This window comes from Cucurbita maxima, unplaced genomic scaffold, assembly GCF_002738345.1.
Source record: "Cucurbita maxima cultivar Rimu unplaced genomic scaffold, Cmax_1.0 Cma_Scf00022, whole genome shotgun sequence".
Classification (NCBI taxonomy): Eukaryota; Viridiplantae; Streptophyta; class Magnoliopsida; order Cucurbitales; family Cucurbitaceae; genus Cucurbita; species Cucurbita maxima.
Window position 1 is genome coordinate 1,428,773 of NW_019272038.1, and position 17,667 is coordinate 1,446,439.

General features: G+C 38.9%; 4 protein-coding genes across 7 annotated transcripts; 3 read left to right on the top strand and 1 right to left on the bottom strand.

Annotated features, from left to right (window-relative positions):
• The first annotated feature begins 30 nt into the window (after nt 1-30).
• On the top strand, nt 31-2,809 carry LOC111496616 (probable LRR receptor-like serine/threonine-protein kinase At4g31250). Its single transcript, XM_023147112.1, has 3 exons — nt 31-676; nt 1,353-1,955; nt 2,094-2,809. The coding sequence occupies exons 1-3, from the start codon at nt 31-33 to the stop codon at nt 2,792-2,794; spliced, it is 1,950 nt and encodes a 649-aa protein (XP_023002880.1). The 3' UTR covers nt 2,795-2,809.
• Nucleotides 2,810-2,938: 129 nt separating this feature from the next.
• LOC111496243 (probable RNA 3'-terminal phosphate cyclase-like protein) lies at nt 2,939-7,196 on the bottom strand. Its single transcript, XM_023146618.1, has 7 exons — nt 6,924-7,196; nt 6,274-6,533; nt 6,011-6,160; nt 5,679-5,857; nt 4,650-4,825; nt 4,344-4,557; nt 2,939-3,305 (listed from the first exon to the last, which is right to left on the bottom strand). Exons 2-7 carry the CDS (start codon nt 6,476-6,478, stop codon nt 3,096-3,098), a joined length of 1,134 nt encoding a protein of 377 aa, XP_023002386.1. The 5' UTR covers nt 6,479-6,533; nt 6,924-7,196; the 3' UTR covers nt 2,939-3,095.
• Nucleotides 7,197-7,952: 756 nt separating this feature from the next.
• LOC111496144 (U-box domain-containing protein 52-like) lies at nt 7,953-13,118 on the top strand. Of its 3 annotated transcripts, none has more exons than XM_023146462.1 (9): nt 7,953-8,420; nt 9,564-9,670; nt 9,789-9,910; nt 10,129-10,331; nt 10,411-10,471; nt 10,564-10,861; nt 10,965-11,066; nt 11,567-11,995; nt 12,076-13,118. In XM_023146462.1, the coding sequence occupies exons 1-9, from the start codon at nt 7,997-7,999 to the stop codon at nt 12,796-12,798; spliced, it is 2,469 nt and encodes an 822-aa protein (XP_023002230.1). In that variant the 5' UTR covers nt 7,953-7,996; the 3' UTR covers nt 12,799-13,118. The 3 variants fall into 3 exon arrangements, with proteins under 3 accessions (XP_023002230.1, XP_023002231.1, XP_023002232.1); XM_023146463.1 differs by having other exon boundaries at nt 10,414-10,471; XM_023146464.1 differs by having other exon boundaries at nt 7,953-8,399.
• An 825-nt stretch (nt 13,119-13,943) lies between these two features.
• LOC111496275 (UDP-galactose/UDP-glucose transporter 7) lies at nt 13,944-17,461 on the top strand. 2 transcript variants are annotated; one of them, XM_023146665.1, is made up of 9 exons: nt 13,944-14,065; nt 14,176-14,278; nt 14,437-14,531; nt 14,625-14,730; nt 14,810-15,055; nt 15,265-15,375; nt 15,948-16,106; nt 16,816-16,959; nt 17,056-17,461. In XM_023146665.1, exons 3-9 carry the CDS (start codon nt 14,491-14,493, stop codon nt 17,200-17,202), a joined length of 954 nt encoding a protein of 317 aa, XP_023002433.1. In that variant the 5' UTR covers nt 13,944-14,065; nt 14,176-14,278; nt 14,437-14,490; the 3' UTR covers nt 17,203-17,461. The 2 variants fall into 2 exon arrangements, with proteins under 2 accessions (XP_023002433.1, XP_023002432.1); XM_023146664.1 differs by having other exon boundaries at nt 13,946-14,278.
• The last annotated feature ends 206 nt before the right edge of the window (nt 17,462-17,667 follow it).

Below are 17,667 nucleotides of genomic sequence, written 5' to 3' on the forward strand. Positions count from 1 at the left end.
AAAAAAAAAAAAAAAAAAAGATCAACCGCCATGGCCGAACCTTGGCTCTTCCTCCTCTTCCTTCTCATCTTCAACCACCCGCCGTCCTCCGCTGCAGCCACCGCCGCCGAAACCCTCCTCCGCTTCAAATCCTCTCTAACCAACACCGCCGCATTATCCAACTGGAACACCTCCGTGCCACTCTGCACCGGCGACCGCCACATCTGGGCCGGCTTGATCTGCAGAAACGGCCAACTGTACGGTCTCCGCCTCGAGAACATGAGCCTCGGCGGCTCCGTCGATACCGCCGCCCTAGCCGGCCTGCCAACACTCAGAACTCTGAGCCTAATGAACAATGGACTTCAAGGCCCATTGCCGGAGGTGAAGCAAATTCCGGCGCTTAAGGCTCTGTATCTGTCGGACAACAATTTCTCCGGCTCGATTCCGGGAGATGCGTTTGAAGGAATGGGGAATTTGCGGCGACTGTATTTGAGCCGGAATCGATTCTCCGGCGAGATTCCGGCGTCGTTGGCGGAATTGAAGAAGCTGGTGGAGCTGGGATTGGAAGATAATTCATTTGAAGGAAGGATTCCGGCGTTTGAAGAAAGGGATTGGAAGTATTTGAATTTTTCCGGTAATCGTTTGGAAGGGGCGGTTCCGGCGGGGTTGAAGAGCTCTAATTTCACTTCGTTTATTGGTAATTTCTTAATCCCAACCTCTTAATTATAAACTCTTAATTAATTACAATTAGTTAATCACATTTAACGCCCGAGTGAAGAGTCATCATTTCCAAGCAAATAATAAAATAATTAAAATAAAAAATAAGGAATATAAGCATAATAATATTTATATTTCCATTTAATGCATAATATTTCCGGAGTGTCACGCACGTTGCCTCAAATATCCCCAACCATATTACAAAAGATTATACTATAAGATTCTTATTCTCAAATCATCAATTAAATTTCAAAATTAAATTTCAATATTTATAGGATAAAGTAAATGTTCTATATATATATATTCGAAAACTATATTATAATATTGAATTTTGAATTTTTAGAAATTAAGTTGAAAATATATTAATATATATTATTGGAGTTATTAAGATATTTTTACGTATTTTAATAGAAATTACATTTATTAAGAAAATATTTAAAATGATTATAGGTATTGAAAGAATATATTATAATATTAAATTTTAAATTTTTAGAAATTATATTTATTATTATACTATATTTATTTTTATGAAATATTATTGAAGTTATTAAAATATTTTAAATTCGGAAAAGCTTAATTTTATTTTTAAATAAATTATTAATAAACAAAATTTGAATTTTTTTTTTTGTCTCTCTCATTTTGATTATTTTGTATAGGTAACGATTTATGTGGAGAGCCATTAACACCATGTAAATCATCTACAAAGAAGTGGCCCATTCTGATCGGAATCTTCTCCGGCGCCGCCGCCTTAATCCTCTTACTTATCCTCCTCCGCTGCTTTTTCCGGCGGTCGAAATCATCCGCCGCCGTGTACGACGACGCGAAACCCAAAACAAAATTATTCTTCTCTCCCAAAATCCTCTTCAAAAGGTCGGAAAAGACCTACCAATATTCCTCGACCGACTCGGACGAGAACTCGAAGATGAGCGGTTCGGCCGGATCGGGTCTGAGTTTTATTAGAACCGATCGGCCGCGGTTCGATTTTCAAGAACTTCTTGGCGCCTCCGCCGAAGTTCTCGGCGGTGGGAGCTTTGGGTCGTCTTATAAAGCCGTGCTTTCGAATGGGTCGGCGGTGGTGGTTAAGAGATTCCGGCAAATGAACGCCGCCGGAAAAGACGAGTTTTACGGCCACATGAAGCGGCTGGGACGGCTGTCGCATCCGAATTTGCTGCCGCTTGTCGCGTTTTATTATGGAAAGGATGATAAGCTTTTGGTGTCTGACTTTGTTGACAACGGCAGCTTGGCTAGTCATCTCCATGGTAATTTCTTTATTTATATATATATATATATATATATATATATATATATATATATTAATTTGATTTCTATAGTTTTAAAATTTATAATAATTTTACGAAAGGTTAATGGTAATATTACAACTCATTTATTTTCTACAGCTCGACGAGCACCGGAAAATCCGGGGTTAGATTGGCCGACGAGGCTGAAAATAATAAAAGGAGTAGCAAGAGGCCTTCTCTATCTTCACAATGAGCTCCCCAATCTGAACCTTCCACACGGCCATCTAAAATCCTCGAACGTCCTTCTCGACAAAAACTTCACTCCATTTCTCTCCGACTACGCCCTTTTTCCAATCCTCCAAAAGTCCCACGCCCACCACCACATGGCTGCCTTCAAGTCCCCGGAGTTCACCCAACATAACCAGACCTCCAAGTCGACCGACGTCTGGAGCCTCGGCATTCTCATCCTCGAGACCCTCACGGGCAAGTTCCCCGCCAACTACCTCCGCCAAGGCCAGGGAGCTAATGCCGACCTTGCTGCCTGGGTCGAGGCCGTTGTTCGAGAGGAGTGGACGGCGGAGGTCTTCGACGGCGATATGGTTGGGAGTGGGGATTATTGTGGCTATTGGGATGGAGGGATGTTGAAGCTTTTGAAGATTGGGATGAGTTGCTGTGAATGGGAGGTAGGGAAGAGGTGGGGATTGAAAATGGTGATTGAGAAGATTGAGGAGTTGAATTTGAATGAGAGGTCTTATGATGAAGACGAGGCCTATTACTCTTCCAATGGGAGTGATGGAGCGTTCTATTCTAATTCATCGTTCAAGCGGCGGACGGAAGACGAATCGTCATTTTTGGGGTGATAAATTGTTCGGGAGGCTGAAACATCAACACGGTGCTCGTGATTTATGTATTTAATTGGACCCGTCACAATGTGACTGCAAACTAATGACTATTACATAGAGATTCAAGAATATGCATGTTTCTAATAGTTGCACGATACAAAATTCGATAACGTACTCGTTTTTTAGATTGGATAAATGCAAAACAAAATTGTTGTCTAATCCTATCTCAAAATACATCAATTCCTTGAAGGTAGATTTGATACGCTATTGAACTCATTTTCTCCGAGCTTTTTTGATGAAGTTACATCTTTCTCAACGATCAAGAGTGCTTTCTAGATAGATTAATCATTCCAGAACCAACACATTTCAGGACGACCGTTCCGTTGGAAGGATCGGCTTCAATATTAAACATTACCTTCAAGAAGTCTTCAATGTTTCTGAGAGTTTCTATCCCATATGGTGTTAGCTTTCCGACCCGAACCTTCGAAACGTCTGCAGGGCATAATGCACAAAGAAGGAACAATAATCCCTGCAACAAACGAGACATGAATGTAGAGACTAAATTAGGTGAGCATATATTCATTAAGATTTGGCAGGGCAAATCAGACTACAAAGTAAAACTAGCACCCCTCGTGATATAATACCCCCTCTGAGATCCTACATCAGTTGGAGAGGAGAGCGAAACATTCCTAATAAAAGTGTGAAAACCTCTCCCTAGTACACGCGTTTTAAAACCGTGAGGCTAACAGCGATATGTAACAGGTCAAAGCGAACAATATTTGCTAACGGTGGGTTTGGATTTGTTACAAAAATCTACCCTCCTTGGGGGCCCAGCGTCCTCGCTGGCACACCACTCAAGTGTCTGGCTCTGATACCATTTGTAATAGTCCAAACCCATCGCTAGCAGATATTGTCTGCTTTGACTTGTTACATATCGTTGTTAACCTCACGGTTTTAAAATGCGACTACTAAGGAGAGGTTTCCATAAGGAATGCTTCGTTCCCCTCTCCAACTGATATGTGATCTCACACTCCCAAATTGTCATAACGCAAGCAAAGTGCTCGAAGATCATATATGTTGATTTCAGAGTCTTAACCTTGTTTAATTCTTATGTTTCTAGAAACAAACTAGCACGTCACCGGTTATTTCGCCCAAGCTCTACTCGACAGATCTCTATCGATTCCACCAACAAAAGCCCTTCAATTATTCATCTTCATACATTGATCTTCTCCCATTGCATTTTTACAAATCTTGCTAATACATGAAATTTATTTTTTAAAAACAATTATCAAACATGTCTTTGGTTTTAGTTTATAAAAAACAAAAAACCATTAAAAAAAAAACAGAAAATCAAACGATTATCAAATCGAGCTTTAACTTTTTGTTTTTTCTTGTTGAAAAGTAAACTTAAAAATTGTACTTCTACCTATAACCTATAAGGTTCTCTGTTTTATACCTATTTTCCACCAATGTCCTAAAAAATCAATCCAGTTTTAGAAAATAAAAATAGAAAACTAAAAGAGAAAATCATTATCAAATGAGTCTCTTGTTATTGGAGAACACTAACCTGGTGTGTTGAGTCAACTACGCCACCTTGATTAATCTCACCGAGCAGAGCATACGCCATTTGTTCACCAATATCTTCGGGAGGTGGGAGCTCTTTCTTCTCTTCTTCAAACTCGGTTGATTCTCCAGCATGTCCATATGAAACTGTGGTATCAGCAGATATAAAACAACCTTTTGTAGTTTCCGCGACCAGTGAAATGCCAAACCCAGGTGAGCTGCCATTTAAAATCATCTTTTAAAACTTAAGAACAAGCCAATCTAGGATGGAAATTTGAAGAAATTAATTCAAAGGGGAAAGAACGCATACTTTCCAGCTTGAGGTCCCTTTCTATGATCAGTGAATATGTGCACATCTGGAAGTAGACGATTAAACACTCCACGAGCCGAAGTTATCATAGCATGCTCGAACTGAGAAGAAACTCTAGTTGAAAATGAAACCCCTCTAATGCTTTTGACCATTCCTTCTTCGGTCCAAGATATTGCCTACACAACATCAACAACCGTTTTTTATGAGAAACGGAAGAAAACATATATTAAGTATAACTCAATTGCCATAAAGTTTGTACGTTCGATGACGAAGAGGTCAAAGGATGAAATCCTAGACCCCACATATTGTCCACAAAAAAAAAAAAACTTCAATGCCATATGGATGAGGAACCCTAAGCAGTGGGAGTATCAGAAAATGTTTTGAGTACCGCAATCCAATCAGTATAACATCAATAAACGCAGCCAACTTCAACTATACTTTCCTCCAATAAGTCTTGACCTTTCGTAAGCACTATAAAACTACCCTGTGAGTAGAAGTCCATTTGAATGCTAGACAAAAAAATCGACATGACGATGACGACTTCCCAACATTGCAATAACTTGAAACGACATGTGAACAAGATGCTTGTCTGAATAAGTCTAAAAGAATGACATTCCATGCTGGCCTTTTGTTCGACACTAATGATTTTTCTACTCAGTTTTAAAACATTTATGAAAGATTAAGAATAATATTATAACTTTTGAAAGAATAAGAATATTCTCGAAACAAGGGGCAAAGTTCATAAGTAATTTTTATAATTTAACCATTTAAGAATACAGAAATCAAATCGAAGAAACATAAATTTAAGAATTTTTATCTTGAGTTAAAGAGATATATACATTCTCTAAAATGATAACTAAAGTCAATTCAAATCAACCCAACTCAATTTTGAGATACAATTACACACAGGCAAGTGGATGTGACTGGCTCAACACATGAGATATTTTAACCCAACCCAAAGTTGAATTGTTTAGATTCTCACAAGTTTATCTAATAACATGATGATATATATAAAATGATGCAACTCACCGATAAACTTTTAACCGTTGGGAGGGTCAAGGTCACTTCTCCCCCACCATGAGGTGGTACTCCGCGACTTTCTATTTTCAAGACCACGTCTTTAAGATCAACTCCAAAGTGCTTTAACATGGGCAAGGTCGTTGATTTGAAAGTATCTACCGATGGGTCCTTCGAGTCATTAGTAATACCTATAAAGATAGAATATTAATCAATTAGATTGGAACTATTAAGACTTTCTTTTTCTAAAGCATTGAAATTAAATTCTTTATATAGTTCCAAAGCCGAAATCAATGCCTAAACTTGAAGAGACCAAAAACTAACTCAGGTAGAAAAACACAAACCTTTCAGATTAATGGAGAGGGGTTTCCTACCAAACAATGCTAGAACAATCAACGGTTCGAGAAAATAACCAATAGCACGACTGGTACCACAATCGTGCACCAAATGTCTCCCGCCCATCACAATGCCAGGTTTGTACTTCAATTTTGTTCCTTCAAAATTAGAAAAACAAAATCATATGCATATTGATACAAAGAAAAGAGAACAACCAGATGCAGAATAAAAAAAAGAATTGAACAACGATGGAAATCATGATTATGAGTACCGGTCTCATTGATTTCAATGAAAGAGTCATCACAAATTTTCTCCATCAATCGGAGAAACGAGACCTCATGGGGTCGTAGGCCTGGCCAGGTCTCGTCTGTTCGAATGTCCTCGATTAGAACTGGAGTGTGGCTCAATGTTGCGAGCAACAACCTTTGCCTCAGAATTTGGCTTCCCTTCAATCGCTTGTACTTTGTCTTCAGCATTTTCTTTCTCCCCTTTTTCTTATTTGCTTAATTAAGAAAGGTTTTAGGCTGAACCCTGATGCAAAATTGTATACATGAGATGCAAAACCACAACAAACATCCAACCATGCTTCAATTCAAACCACAACAATTCTAGAATAATACATATAAATACACAACATGCTAGCAATCGAATAGACTCAAAAGATGAAGACTACTCATGAAAATGCCCTAAGTTGCCACTTGAAACAATTTGAAAAGATATCTAAGCAATAGGGACGATGTTTGGAAGTTAGAAATTAATGTAAAACCCTAAAACGAAGTTGAAAGAGTGATCTGGAAGGATAATCTTACTCAAAATTAGCTTTAATCGAACACAAGCTTACGAGAATTACAAACTGATCTAAGACACCTTATATGAGTCAGTGGGTAATGCAAATATATGGTGGGGGGTTCAGCGTCAAACCTTGCCGAATATGAGAAAACTGCTGCTGGTTGCCGCTACTTCGCTCGTCAAGTGGGAGGAAAGAGAAGTCGCCGGACTGCTTTGTACGCTCGGCGGAGAGACGCCGCTAGAAACGCCGCCGCATCAGTCACAATCGCCAAAAGGAGAGAGAGGTCGCTGGGGTGAGTTGCCGTAGTTGCAAGTGTGGCTTGGAAGGGGAACGCGCCGCCGGAGTTTGCAGCCCAAGATATCTGGCTAGAGAAGGAGAAATCGTAATGTAAAGCGTGGCGGGCAGAACAACCGGATGGTATGCAGGGGTTTTGTACGGATGACCTAAGAGGTTTCCAATCCTTCCCACACTTTTCTACTTAAATATATTTACTCCTACCGCTCTATTTTATTTTCTTTATCTTTAAATTTTCAAAAAAAAAAAAAAAAAAAAAACTATATTTTAAAGATGCAAGTAAATTTTTAAAAGTAATATTAACATTATTTATATTTATAAATAAAAATCTTTATGTTTAATTTTATGTTTAATTTTTTTTAATATTTCTTTTAAGTTTACAAATATTTTAAAATATAATATTAAAAAAAAAAATTAAGTATATTAATGATTTTTGAAAATTTAAATGGACTCTTTTCATAAAGGTATTTTAAAATTTTTAAGGATATTTGTTAGAGGAAGAATATTTTTATTAATTTAACTATATATTAATATTATATATGTATATATATATATTTATACAAGTGATTTAAATGCAATTTTTATTATTTATTAGAACATTGAATTTTTGTAAAATGTTCGTCTCTTAATTCATTAAAGGGTAGTGTTACTGCCCGTCTTATGGTCTATATACCCCTCTTAAAATCGAGCGTCATATTCATATTCATGTTCTTATTCGTGTTCGAAAAAATTGTCTTGTCAAAAAAAACATTTTAAGGTAATTGAATTATTATTATTTTTATCTAGATAGACAAAAAGAGACATAATACCATATATATCCATTAAAAAAACACAAGACAAAAGCAGGAAAACGACAAATTCGAAATCCCACCTGGACGAAGGCTCCCTCGAGTTGGCTTGAAAACAAAAAATGAGGCCGCAAATCGTGGCTCTCCCACCCTTCGCCTCCATAATCAGCCATACATACGCCCAAAAGACAGGGACAGCGCCAGAGAGAAGGAAGCAACCCAGTTGCTTCTTCATTTGTTTTTTGTTTTTGGTTCATTTCTTCTTCTTTGTTCTCTCTGTTTGTGTTTTTTTTTTTTTTTTTTGTTGCCATTTTTGTCTGTGTAGGTTAAGCCGAGAAATGTGGACTCAGAAGTATGCAAAGGAAAGGAAGGAGGTGGTGGTCTCCGGCAATCAATTGGTCGGAATCGCCATTGACAAGGATAAAGGAAGCCAAAATGCTCTGAAATGGGCTACTGAGAATCTCCTTCAAAAGGGCCAAACCGCCATTCTTGTCCATGTCAAGCTCAGATCTTCGTCCCATTCAGGTTCTTCTTATGCTTCCTCTGGTAGGCGAAATTGTCGGTTGATTGTTTGTTTAATCCCCACGATCTGGTTCCATTTTGATTGACAAATGGACCCCAATTCTCTCCGATTCACCTCCTTTGGAGCCCATCATCCTTGGTGGCACGCTGCCTTGTGTCCACCCCTTCAGGGTTCAGCCTCTTTGCTGACACATCGTTTGGTGTCTGACTATAATAACATTTGTAACGGCTCAAGCCCACTACGGTAGATATTGTACTTTTTGCATTTTTTAAAACAGAACTATTAAAGAGAAGTTTCTGATCTCACAATCCACCCCCTTCGAGGCCAGTTTCTTCGCTGACACTCGTTTTTTTTTTCTCTAATCAATGTGGGACCCTCAAATACACTCTCTTTCTGAGCCTAGCGTCTTTGCTGGTACACCGTTTCATGTCCACCCCCTGGGTTCAGCTTCCTCGCTGGCACATCGTTCGGTGTCTGGTTCTGATACTATTTGTATCAGCCCAAGCCCACCGCGGGTAGATATTGTCCTCTTTAGACTTTTCGTTTCAGGATTCCTCTTAAGTTTTTTAAAATGTGTATGCTAGGGAGAAGCTTCTACCTTCTAACTCTTACAAAGAATGTTTTGCTTCCCTCTTCAACCAATGTGAAATCTCACAATCCACTCCCTTCGAATCCCAGCGTCCTCGCTGGCACTTGTTCCGTTTCTCCAATCGACGTGGGACTTCTCAATCCACCCCCTTCGGGACCCAGCGTCCTTGTTGTCACATTGCCTCGTGTCCACCCCACTTTGGGGTTCAACCTCCTTGTTGGCACATCGTTTGGTGTCTGACTCTGATACCAGTTGTAACAGTTCAAGCCCACCGCGGCAGATATTGCCCTCTTTGGATTTTTCCTTTCCGGCTTTTCTCAAAAATTTTAAAACGTATCTGTTAGGGAGAGGTTTTTACGCTCTTATAAAGAATGTTTCGTTTCTCTCTCCAACTAACATAAGATCTCACGTATAATCATATAATCATATAATGGTCATTTTTTTTTTTTTTTGTCTGGGAGGAAAGTTTGAAACAGGGCAACTTTATTTTTTTGCTTGGTTTTCATGCCATGTTCTTCAAACTTACAATCTCAGATAGCTTCCATGAAAGTCATATTGTGATGCTTATTGGGTGCAGATTTGATGTCCAACAATGGCAGTGGCAATGTTTTGGTAAGCAACGAAATCGACCCGAGCACGAGGGATTTGTTCCTTCCTTTTCGATGCTTCTGCACCCGAAAAGATGTAGGTTCTCCTCTTCTCTTTTATGTTTAACGAAACGAAACGAAGCGAAGCGAAGCGAAGAATCAATCAAGCTGTGTTTTAGATCATTCTGATCTTAAATTCTTATCTCTGGCATTAGATATTCTGCAAAGACATTGTTATTGAAGATGTAGACGTTGCAAAAGCATTGATTGAATATGTCACTCAAGCTGGAATCGACACTTTGATCGTCGGTACGACGACTAAAAGTGGCTTCTTGAGGTTCGATGTTTGTTTCGTAAATTCTTCCCTCAGCTCGTTTGGTAACATTCTCGTTTCTTATCGTTCGTTTTCAAACTTTCATACACAATACAAATGAAAACGAGAATGTTACCAAACGACCCCTTTAACTTGTTTCGAAGTTTCATTTGTTCGAGTTCGAAAGGAACTGAACTTCCTTTTTCTTTGGGCTATTTCCCGATACCATTTTGTCTCGGAAGATTCAAAACGACAGATATTCCAGGCACAATTCTCAAAGGAGCACCAGATTTCTGCAATGTTTATGTCATATCAAGAGGGAAGATCCAAACTATGCGATCGGCCTCACGTCCCGCTCCAACTTCTTCGCCTCTACGAAACTTTTTGCTAAGCCAATCCGGTATCAAATCGCAATCATCAGACTCACAAACGCCTCAGATTCAAAGTATGTTGTAATTCACTTTCTTATTTTTTAGTACACTTATCTACCATGATCTAGCTTAAATAACCGATCCGTTCTTAAGTAGGACCGGAAAAGCCTCCCATCGAACCAGCACGAAGATCACACGAAAACATCGAGTTCAGGTCGGTGACACGTTTTAGAAACTGTTATTATTATGACATCTTATTCAGTTTGACATATTAAGGATTGTTATGCAAATTGTCTTTGGGAACAGGTCTCCATTCACTAGGAAAGGTTACAATGGCAAAATGCCAGGGGAAATGAGTGTGCCGGATACCGATATTTCTTTTGTTGGCTCGGGAAGGCCGAGTGTCGACAAATTGTTTCCAACGTACTATGATGCCGTGGATCCAGGAAGAATGCCCCCACGACTGTCGAATGGCACCGATGGTGATATATATCATAGCTTTGAATCGCAGCCGTTCGGACGCAAATCATTGGATGTAAACTTTCAAGAATTTTCATCGATCTTCTCGGAAGGCGAAAGATTATCGACTTCGTCACAGAGTATGGTAAGTGCTAGATTATAGAGATTGATTTGATTCTCGTCCCGTTCACGAGCTGGGAAAGATATTGAATTCGACGTATAAAACGACGATACGTCGATGACTGCAGGAAGAAGTAGAGGCTGAAATGAGGAGGCTGAAGCTGGAACTAAAGCAAACTATGGAAATGTATAGCACAGCCTGCAAGGAAGCACTTACAGCCAAGCAAAAGGTGAAAGAAGTTAAATGATTGTACTGAAATTGTGAGATCTCACGTCCATTGGAGAGGAGAACGAAACATTTCTTATAAGGGTGTGGAAACCTCTCTGGTAGACGTGTTTTAAAAACCTTGAGGGAAAACCCGGAATGGAAAGCCCAAGGAGAACAATATCTGTTAGCGGTGGGCTTGGACTGTTACAAACGGTATCAGAGGCAGACATTGGGTGATGTGTTAGAGAGGAGGTTGAGCCTCGAAGAGGTAGATACGAGGCGGTATGCCTGCAAGGACGCTAGGCCTGAAGGGGGGTGGATTGTGAGATCCCACATCAGTTGGGGAGGAGAATGAAGCATTGTTTATAAGAGTATGGAAACCTCTCCCGAGCAGACACGTTTTAAAAACCTAAACCTCGAGAGGAAGCTCCAAAAGGGAAAGGTCAAAGAGGACAATATATGATAGCGGTGGGCTTGGGCTATTGCAGAAGTTTAAAAACAAACTCTTCACATATATTGCAGGCGATAGAGCTTCAACGATGGAAATCGGAGGAAGAACGGAGAATCGAGGAGGCTAGACTTGCTGAGGAAGCTGCATTAGCAATGGTCGAGCAGGAAAAGGCGAAGTCTCGAGCGGCTATGGAGGCTGCTGAAGCATCTAAACGGATCGCGGAGTTGGAAGCACAAAAGAGAATTAACGCGGAAATTAAAGCATTCAAGGAAGCAGAAGAGAAAAAGAAGGCATTGGATGCATTGGCAAACAACGACGTCAGGTATCGGAGGTACACGATCGAGGAGATCGAAGCTGCTACCGAGTTCTTCTCGGAATCTTTGAAGATTGGAGAGGGAGGCTATGGACCTGTTTACAAGGGTTATTTGGATCACACACCTGTTGCTATTAAGGTCTTACGTCCAGATGCAGCTCAAGGAAGGTCACAGTTCCAACAAGAGGTGAGGAACCAAACAGTATCCTAGGATTATCCAAATGTTCTGTTTGTTGTAACATAATATGCTTCTTGCATCGTTTATAGGTCGAAGTACTAAGCTGCATCCGACATCCGAACATGGTTCTTCTCCTCGGAGCATGCCCCGAGTACGGCTGCTTGGTCTACGAGTTCATGGCAAATGGTAGCTTGGACGATTGCCTCTTTCGTCGTAAAGAAAAGTCGAAACCTCTTTCTTGGCAACTTAGATTCAAAATTGCAGCTGAAATCGGCACGAGCTTGTTGTTCCTCCACCAGACTAAGCCCGAGCCACTCGTGCACCGTGACTTGAAGCCAGCCAACATCTTGCTCGATTTTAACTACGTTAGCAAGATTAGCGACGTTGGTTTGGCTAGGCTTGTTCCCCCATCGGTAGCAGATAGTGTAACACAATATAGAATGACGTCAACTGCTGGCACGTTCTGCTATATTGATCCCGAGTATCAACAAACCGGTATGCTCGGTGTAAAGTCCGACATATATTCTTTAGGAATCATGTTTCTGCAGCTGATTACAGCAAAACCACCCATGGGATTGACTCACCATGTCGGAAGAGCCATTGAGAAAGGGAATTTGTCTGAAGTTCTTGATCCATCTGTTCTTGATTGGCCAGCTGAAGAAACCTTATGCTTTGCAGAGTTGGCTTTAAAATGTGCCGAGTTGAGAAGGAAAGATCGACCCGATCTTAGTATGACCGTTCTTCCCGAGCTCATCAGATTACGATCGGTAGCCGAAGCGAGCTTGTATTCGTCGGACAAGGATGGCGTTTAGCAGTCCTGTATTGAATGCTTGTCGAAATTCTACCAGAAGAGTGAACCAAAGCAGTTCATGATCTAGCATAACGCTATGAATTCGATTCTTGATCATAACTTTTCGTGGATCGTCATCTCAATCTTGCAATAGCTCGGGCGTCTTACCGTGCTCGTCGTCGTCGTAAGATGTTGATTTTCAATGATGTCTGAATATATCTCCATTGGGCCAGAAAAGAGATATAAATTTTGTAGATAATTTAGTGTTCATATGTAGCATATTTATGTCTAAAGCTGTAAGAAATTTGTCTATTCCTATCATTTTCCTTCTTCATTTGGTTTGACATCCATGCAAGTCCATGCAAATTCCGCCTTTAAAGTTGCAAAACACTATCTTTTTTTTTTTTTTTCAAAAATAAAAAAATAAAAAAATAATGCATACTCAAGGCGGGTCGAAAAAAAAAAGACAGTCGAATCAAATAAATGAGGTATTCAACTCCAGAGATGAATCGAAAAAGAAATATTTATTGGTTCTACCGATGCATTTTGTTGGACTTTTTATGTACTGAACCAAGACATAATGTGAGGTCGTGGTCTCCCATATACCACTTCGAACGGTTTTTGTTTGGTTGCTGAATAATGAGTGCTATTGTACCACTGTGTGTCTGTGTCCGTGTCTATTTCAACTATTTCAAAATCATTTTCGAACATGCACGTATATCAAAGCAACGAATATGACTCGCTTTGTGACACGCCAAGCTAGCGTGAATATTACATAAAATGTTTTTCATTTCTTGTCTAAATATTATAACGACAACTAAACGTCTCATAAAAAGACGAAAAAATAAAGAAGGAAGCAAGAACGAGAGTGATAGAAGGAACCCACATGAATAAAAAAAGCCCGAGCAATTTTCATAATTTTCAATAATATCGCTAAACTTTTTAAAAAACTTATATATATATATATCATTTTAACTATTTAAAAATTTTAAAAATTTAAAATAAAGTATATTAAAAGCATTATTTAAAAAAAAAAAAAATAATATATATATATATATATATATTTCCGCAAATTTGAGAATACTGTTCCAAAAAATGAATAATATTTAATGAATAAAAAAGAAAAAGAGAATAAAATGAGAAATTCAAAGCTTGAAAGTTGAAACTTGAAGAAGACGTTGAGGAAAGAACGAAGTAAACGAACTTGAGAGAGAGAGAGAGAGAGAGCAGCCCACGAGTTCCGAGTAGATCTTGATGCGTGATGTTGCGGCATTTAGCGACAAGATGGGGTATGAACCCTAAATCCGATGGCTATGGCCTTTTCCATTCCCATTGTGCATTTACGCTTCCTTTTCTCATCCACCTGTTTCTTCATACCTCTTTCTCTCTCCAATTTCAGTCCATTTCGCGAAATTTTCCCTTTTCTTGATCCGCCACAATTTCAGTCATCTGATCACGTGTCTTTTGATCCCGTGAGAATGTGATTGACTGCAATTTCTCAGGTAGCTGTTTCGTTCCCTCTCATTTCGTTTCCTTTTGTTGATTCACGATTGTCGTCATCACCGTAGGTGATTTGATTAGATCTTTTATCGATATCTATGTGTTTAGATCTTTGCAGGATGTTGATTTTGATTATGAGTCTGCATCTCTTTTTCTATAGGTGATTGATTTTGGGAAGTTTTCGCTGTTTTGATTTTTGACCTAGCCATCGACAATGGATATCCTTGGTGATTCGGATAAAAATTCTTACCGGAGGTATTTCGAATTGTTGCCTTCTGAATTTTGATTCCATTGCTTTTCTTTCTCCTTGGATAACATGTAATTGGGATTGCTTGTGCTTCGTTGTAGTCTTTCAGCGGCCGTATCTTATGGAATTGCTTCGATGGCTATGGTTTTTCTGAACAAGGCCGTACTTATGCAATACTCGCATTCAATGACCCTTCTCACTCTGCAGGTACATTTTTGCCATTGGGTTTCATTTTGATTTATCTCGTTCTCTTTTTTTAATTGCTTTCTATCTTTATTTGTGTTAGCAATTGGCAACCACATTACTTATTCACTTTGGTAGAAGCATGGGATACACGAAATCCAAGGGGCTTGATATGCAAACAGCTAAGAGAATTCTTCCTGTCTCGTTGTTCTACAATGCAAATGTGGCGTTTGCTCTTGCTAGCTTGAAAGGGGTTAATATCCCAATGTATATCGCCATTAAAAGACTCACTCCTCTTGCTGTTCTGATTGCGGGATTCTTCTCAGGCAAAGCAAGGCCCACGACACAGGTTTTCCTCAATGCATATTGCTTAGTTCCCTGAAATGCTTGTCTGTCTTGCGTAGCTTTGAAATTTAATCTATCTTTGGCTGTGAAAATCTTCGTATTACTGCCATCATGATGACTTGTGTTATAATTGTATAGCCAAAACCCTGCTTCTGAATCTCGAATCCATTGTAATAATTGTTCAACCAAAACCATGCTTCGTGTCGAATTCAGGTTATTCTTTCAGTACTCTTGACTGCTGCTGGGGTCCTTGTTGCTGCATTGGGAGATTTTTCATTTGACCTCATTGGTTATAGCATGGCCTTCACTTCTGTTTTCTTCCAGGTATGTTTTGAGTTGGTCTTCACTTTTGTTTTTGATAAGAGACTTAAATGGTGTTTTGGTCTAGTGTTTTAGTTTATACGGGCGAGGTCAATTTTTTGGGTTCATAGGAAAATGAGTTGGTGTGCTGTTTTTTACACAGGTCCTAGGGAAAGGAGAGCATTATAAGTAAAGAGATGGTGAGTGTTGTGTGAAGAGAGAATTATGAACTTTTCTTTGGCTCTTTGAGTAGGTTCAAGCTATGATGATCACTAAACTAGGATTTAATATCTATTAGTTACATTTAGCTACCAAATGTAGTAGGGTTAGGGTTAGACAGTAGTCTTCTAAGAATAGTCGAGATGCGCGCAAGCTGGCTTGGACACTCATAAATATCAAAGAAAAGAAAAAGCTTTTTAGCCCTCTTGAAAGGCAACTATTGAGTTTTGACCTTTGTATTTTTCTTTTCTGCAGTATATGTAATGAGTTCCTATCAGTTTTATCCTTAGAAATGCTTAAGGACGTCTGATAATTAAATGTTTGAACTGATGAATTCACATATTTCTCTCTCTCTTTTTGTTTATTCTTTGTTGCAGACTATGTACCTTGTATTGGTAGAGAAATCGGGTGCGGAGGATGGGCTTACTTCTATTGAGATCATGTTTTACAACAGCTTTTTGTCGCTTCCATTTTTGTTATTTCTCATTATAGCTACAGGCGAATTCCCAGATTCTTTATCACTTCTATTTGCAAAGGTCAGTTTCTTTTTAACCCATTTAATTTTTGTCGAACTCGTTAGTTTATTCAAGACAACAGTTCATAAGGAGAAATGCTAGATTCTGGAGTAGTTTCCCCTCGACCTTTGTTAGTATCGGCATACCAGGCATTCTGTGCCTCCTTTTCTTTACTGATGTTTTGAACTATTTATTTGGTATACCATAGCTTCTTTTGGTGGAAAGAACTGGACTGCTCGATACTGGTGCTTTTGTTGGCATGGACTCCTTTTTTAACAAATCTCGGGGAGTCGAGTTGAAGTGGCTTTTAGAAATGGTTTATGCATTAGTTTGATCGAGGCTGTGAAATGTTTTGTGCTTTTCGATTATGTCATCAACCTAGAGTTCAAACACTTTCTTGTGTGATATAAAAGATCGATTTCAAATGAAACACGAACTCTTGACAGGGCTTGTGCTGTTATTGCATATCTGATATCTCCCATTTAGTATGGATGCCTTCATGGCATAAATATAATTTGCAAATTAGTTAGAGTTCTTTCCATTGTTAGGCTGTGTGCTAAGCCTCAGACTATGATGCATGAAATTAAAGGAAAAAAAGATGAGATTTTGCTTGAATGTAGTGATTCATTGCTGCTGACTGAGTTTGAGATGACTTTTGAGAGTATATATCATTGCATAAAACAGATGTATTTTAGTTTATAATTATAATATTCTTTTTCAAAATTTTCAGAGTAATTCATTCTCCTTTTTGGTTATCTTCCTTCTATCATTGGTGATCGGGATTGTTCTCAACTTCACTATGTTCTTATGTACCATAGTAAACTCCGCTCTAACAACAACGATTGTCGGAGTCCTCAAAGGGGTTGGATCGACAGTAAGCGTTCTCTCTTTCTAAACTTTGTTATTCTATCTTTGTAGCCAATGAGTTATGTTATCTAAACAAAGCTCTCGTTCATCTTTCGTTCTACAGACGCTTGGATTTGTTATATTGGGTGGCGTGGAAGTGCATGCCTTGAACGTGACAGGATTGGTTATCAACACGGCTGGAGGTGTTTGGTATTCGTATGCCAAGTATCAGCAGAAGAAGAGCAAGCCACCGAAGTTGACATCGACATAGCGACTCATCATCGTAAGTAAGGTAGTATGGTAAAGATTAAAGTTGGTGAGAAAAAAGATATCTAGGTTGCATTTTACTTCATATTATAGCATTTGTGATTCGCTTGTCAAATAAGAATGTAGATGATACAAGCAATTTGTTTTCAATTGATACGTTTTTACCTGAAAATTGTTGTGCTTGAGCTTCAACCTTATTTGTTATTGTTGCTCGTGGAAACCTAATTTAAATGAAAATATGTGTAACTTGGATCTTAATTCAACTAAATGATTCGATCAAAACTGCCTCGAGAGAAGTACTTTGGAAGCCCTGTCACTTTAAATGCAAGTCGTAGTGACCTTTTATTTAAGATGAGTTATGTTTTAACCCATAATATTTGGATGTTATGAATTTTCATGACACCGTTCTTCATTTACGAACCATATTTTATTCTCCACGTTTCTGAACGACGTTGTTCTTGGAACGTAC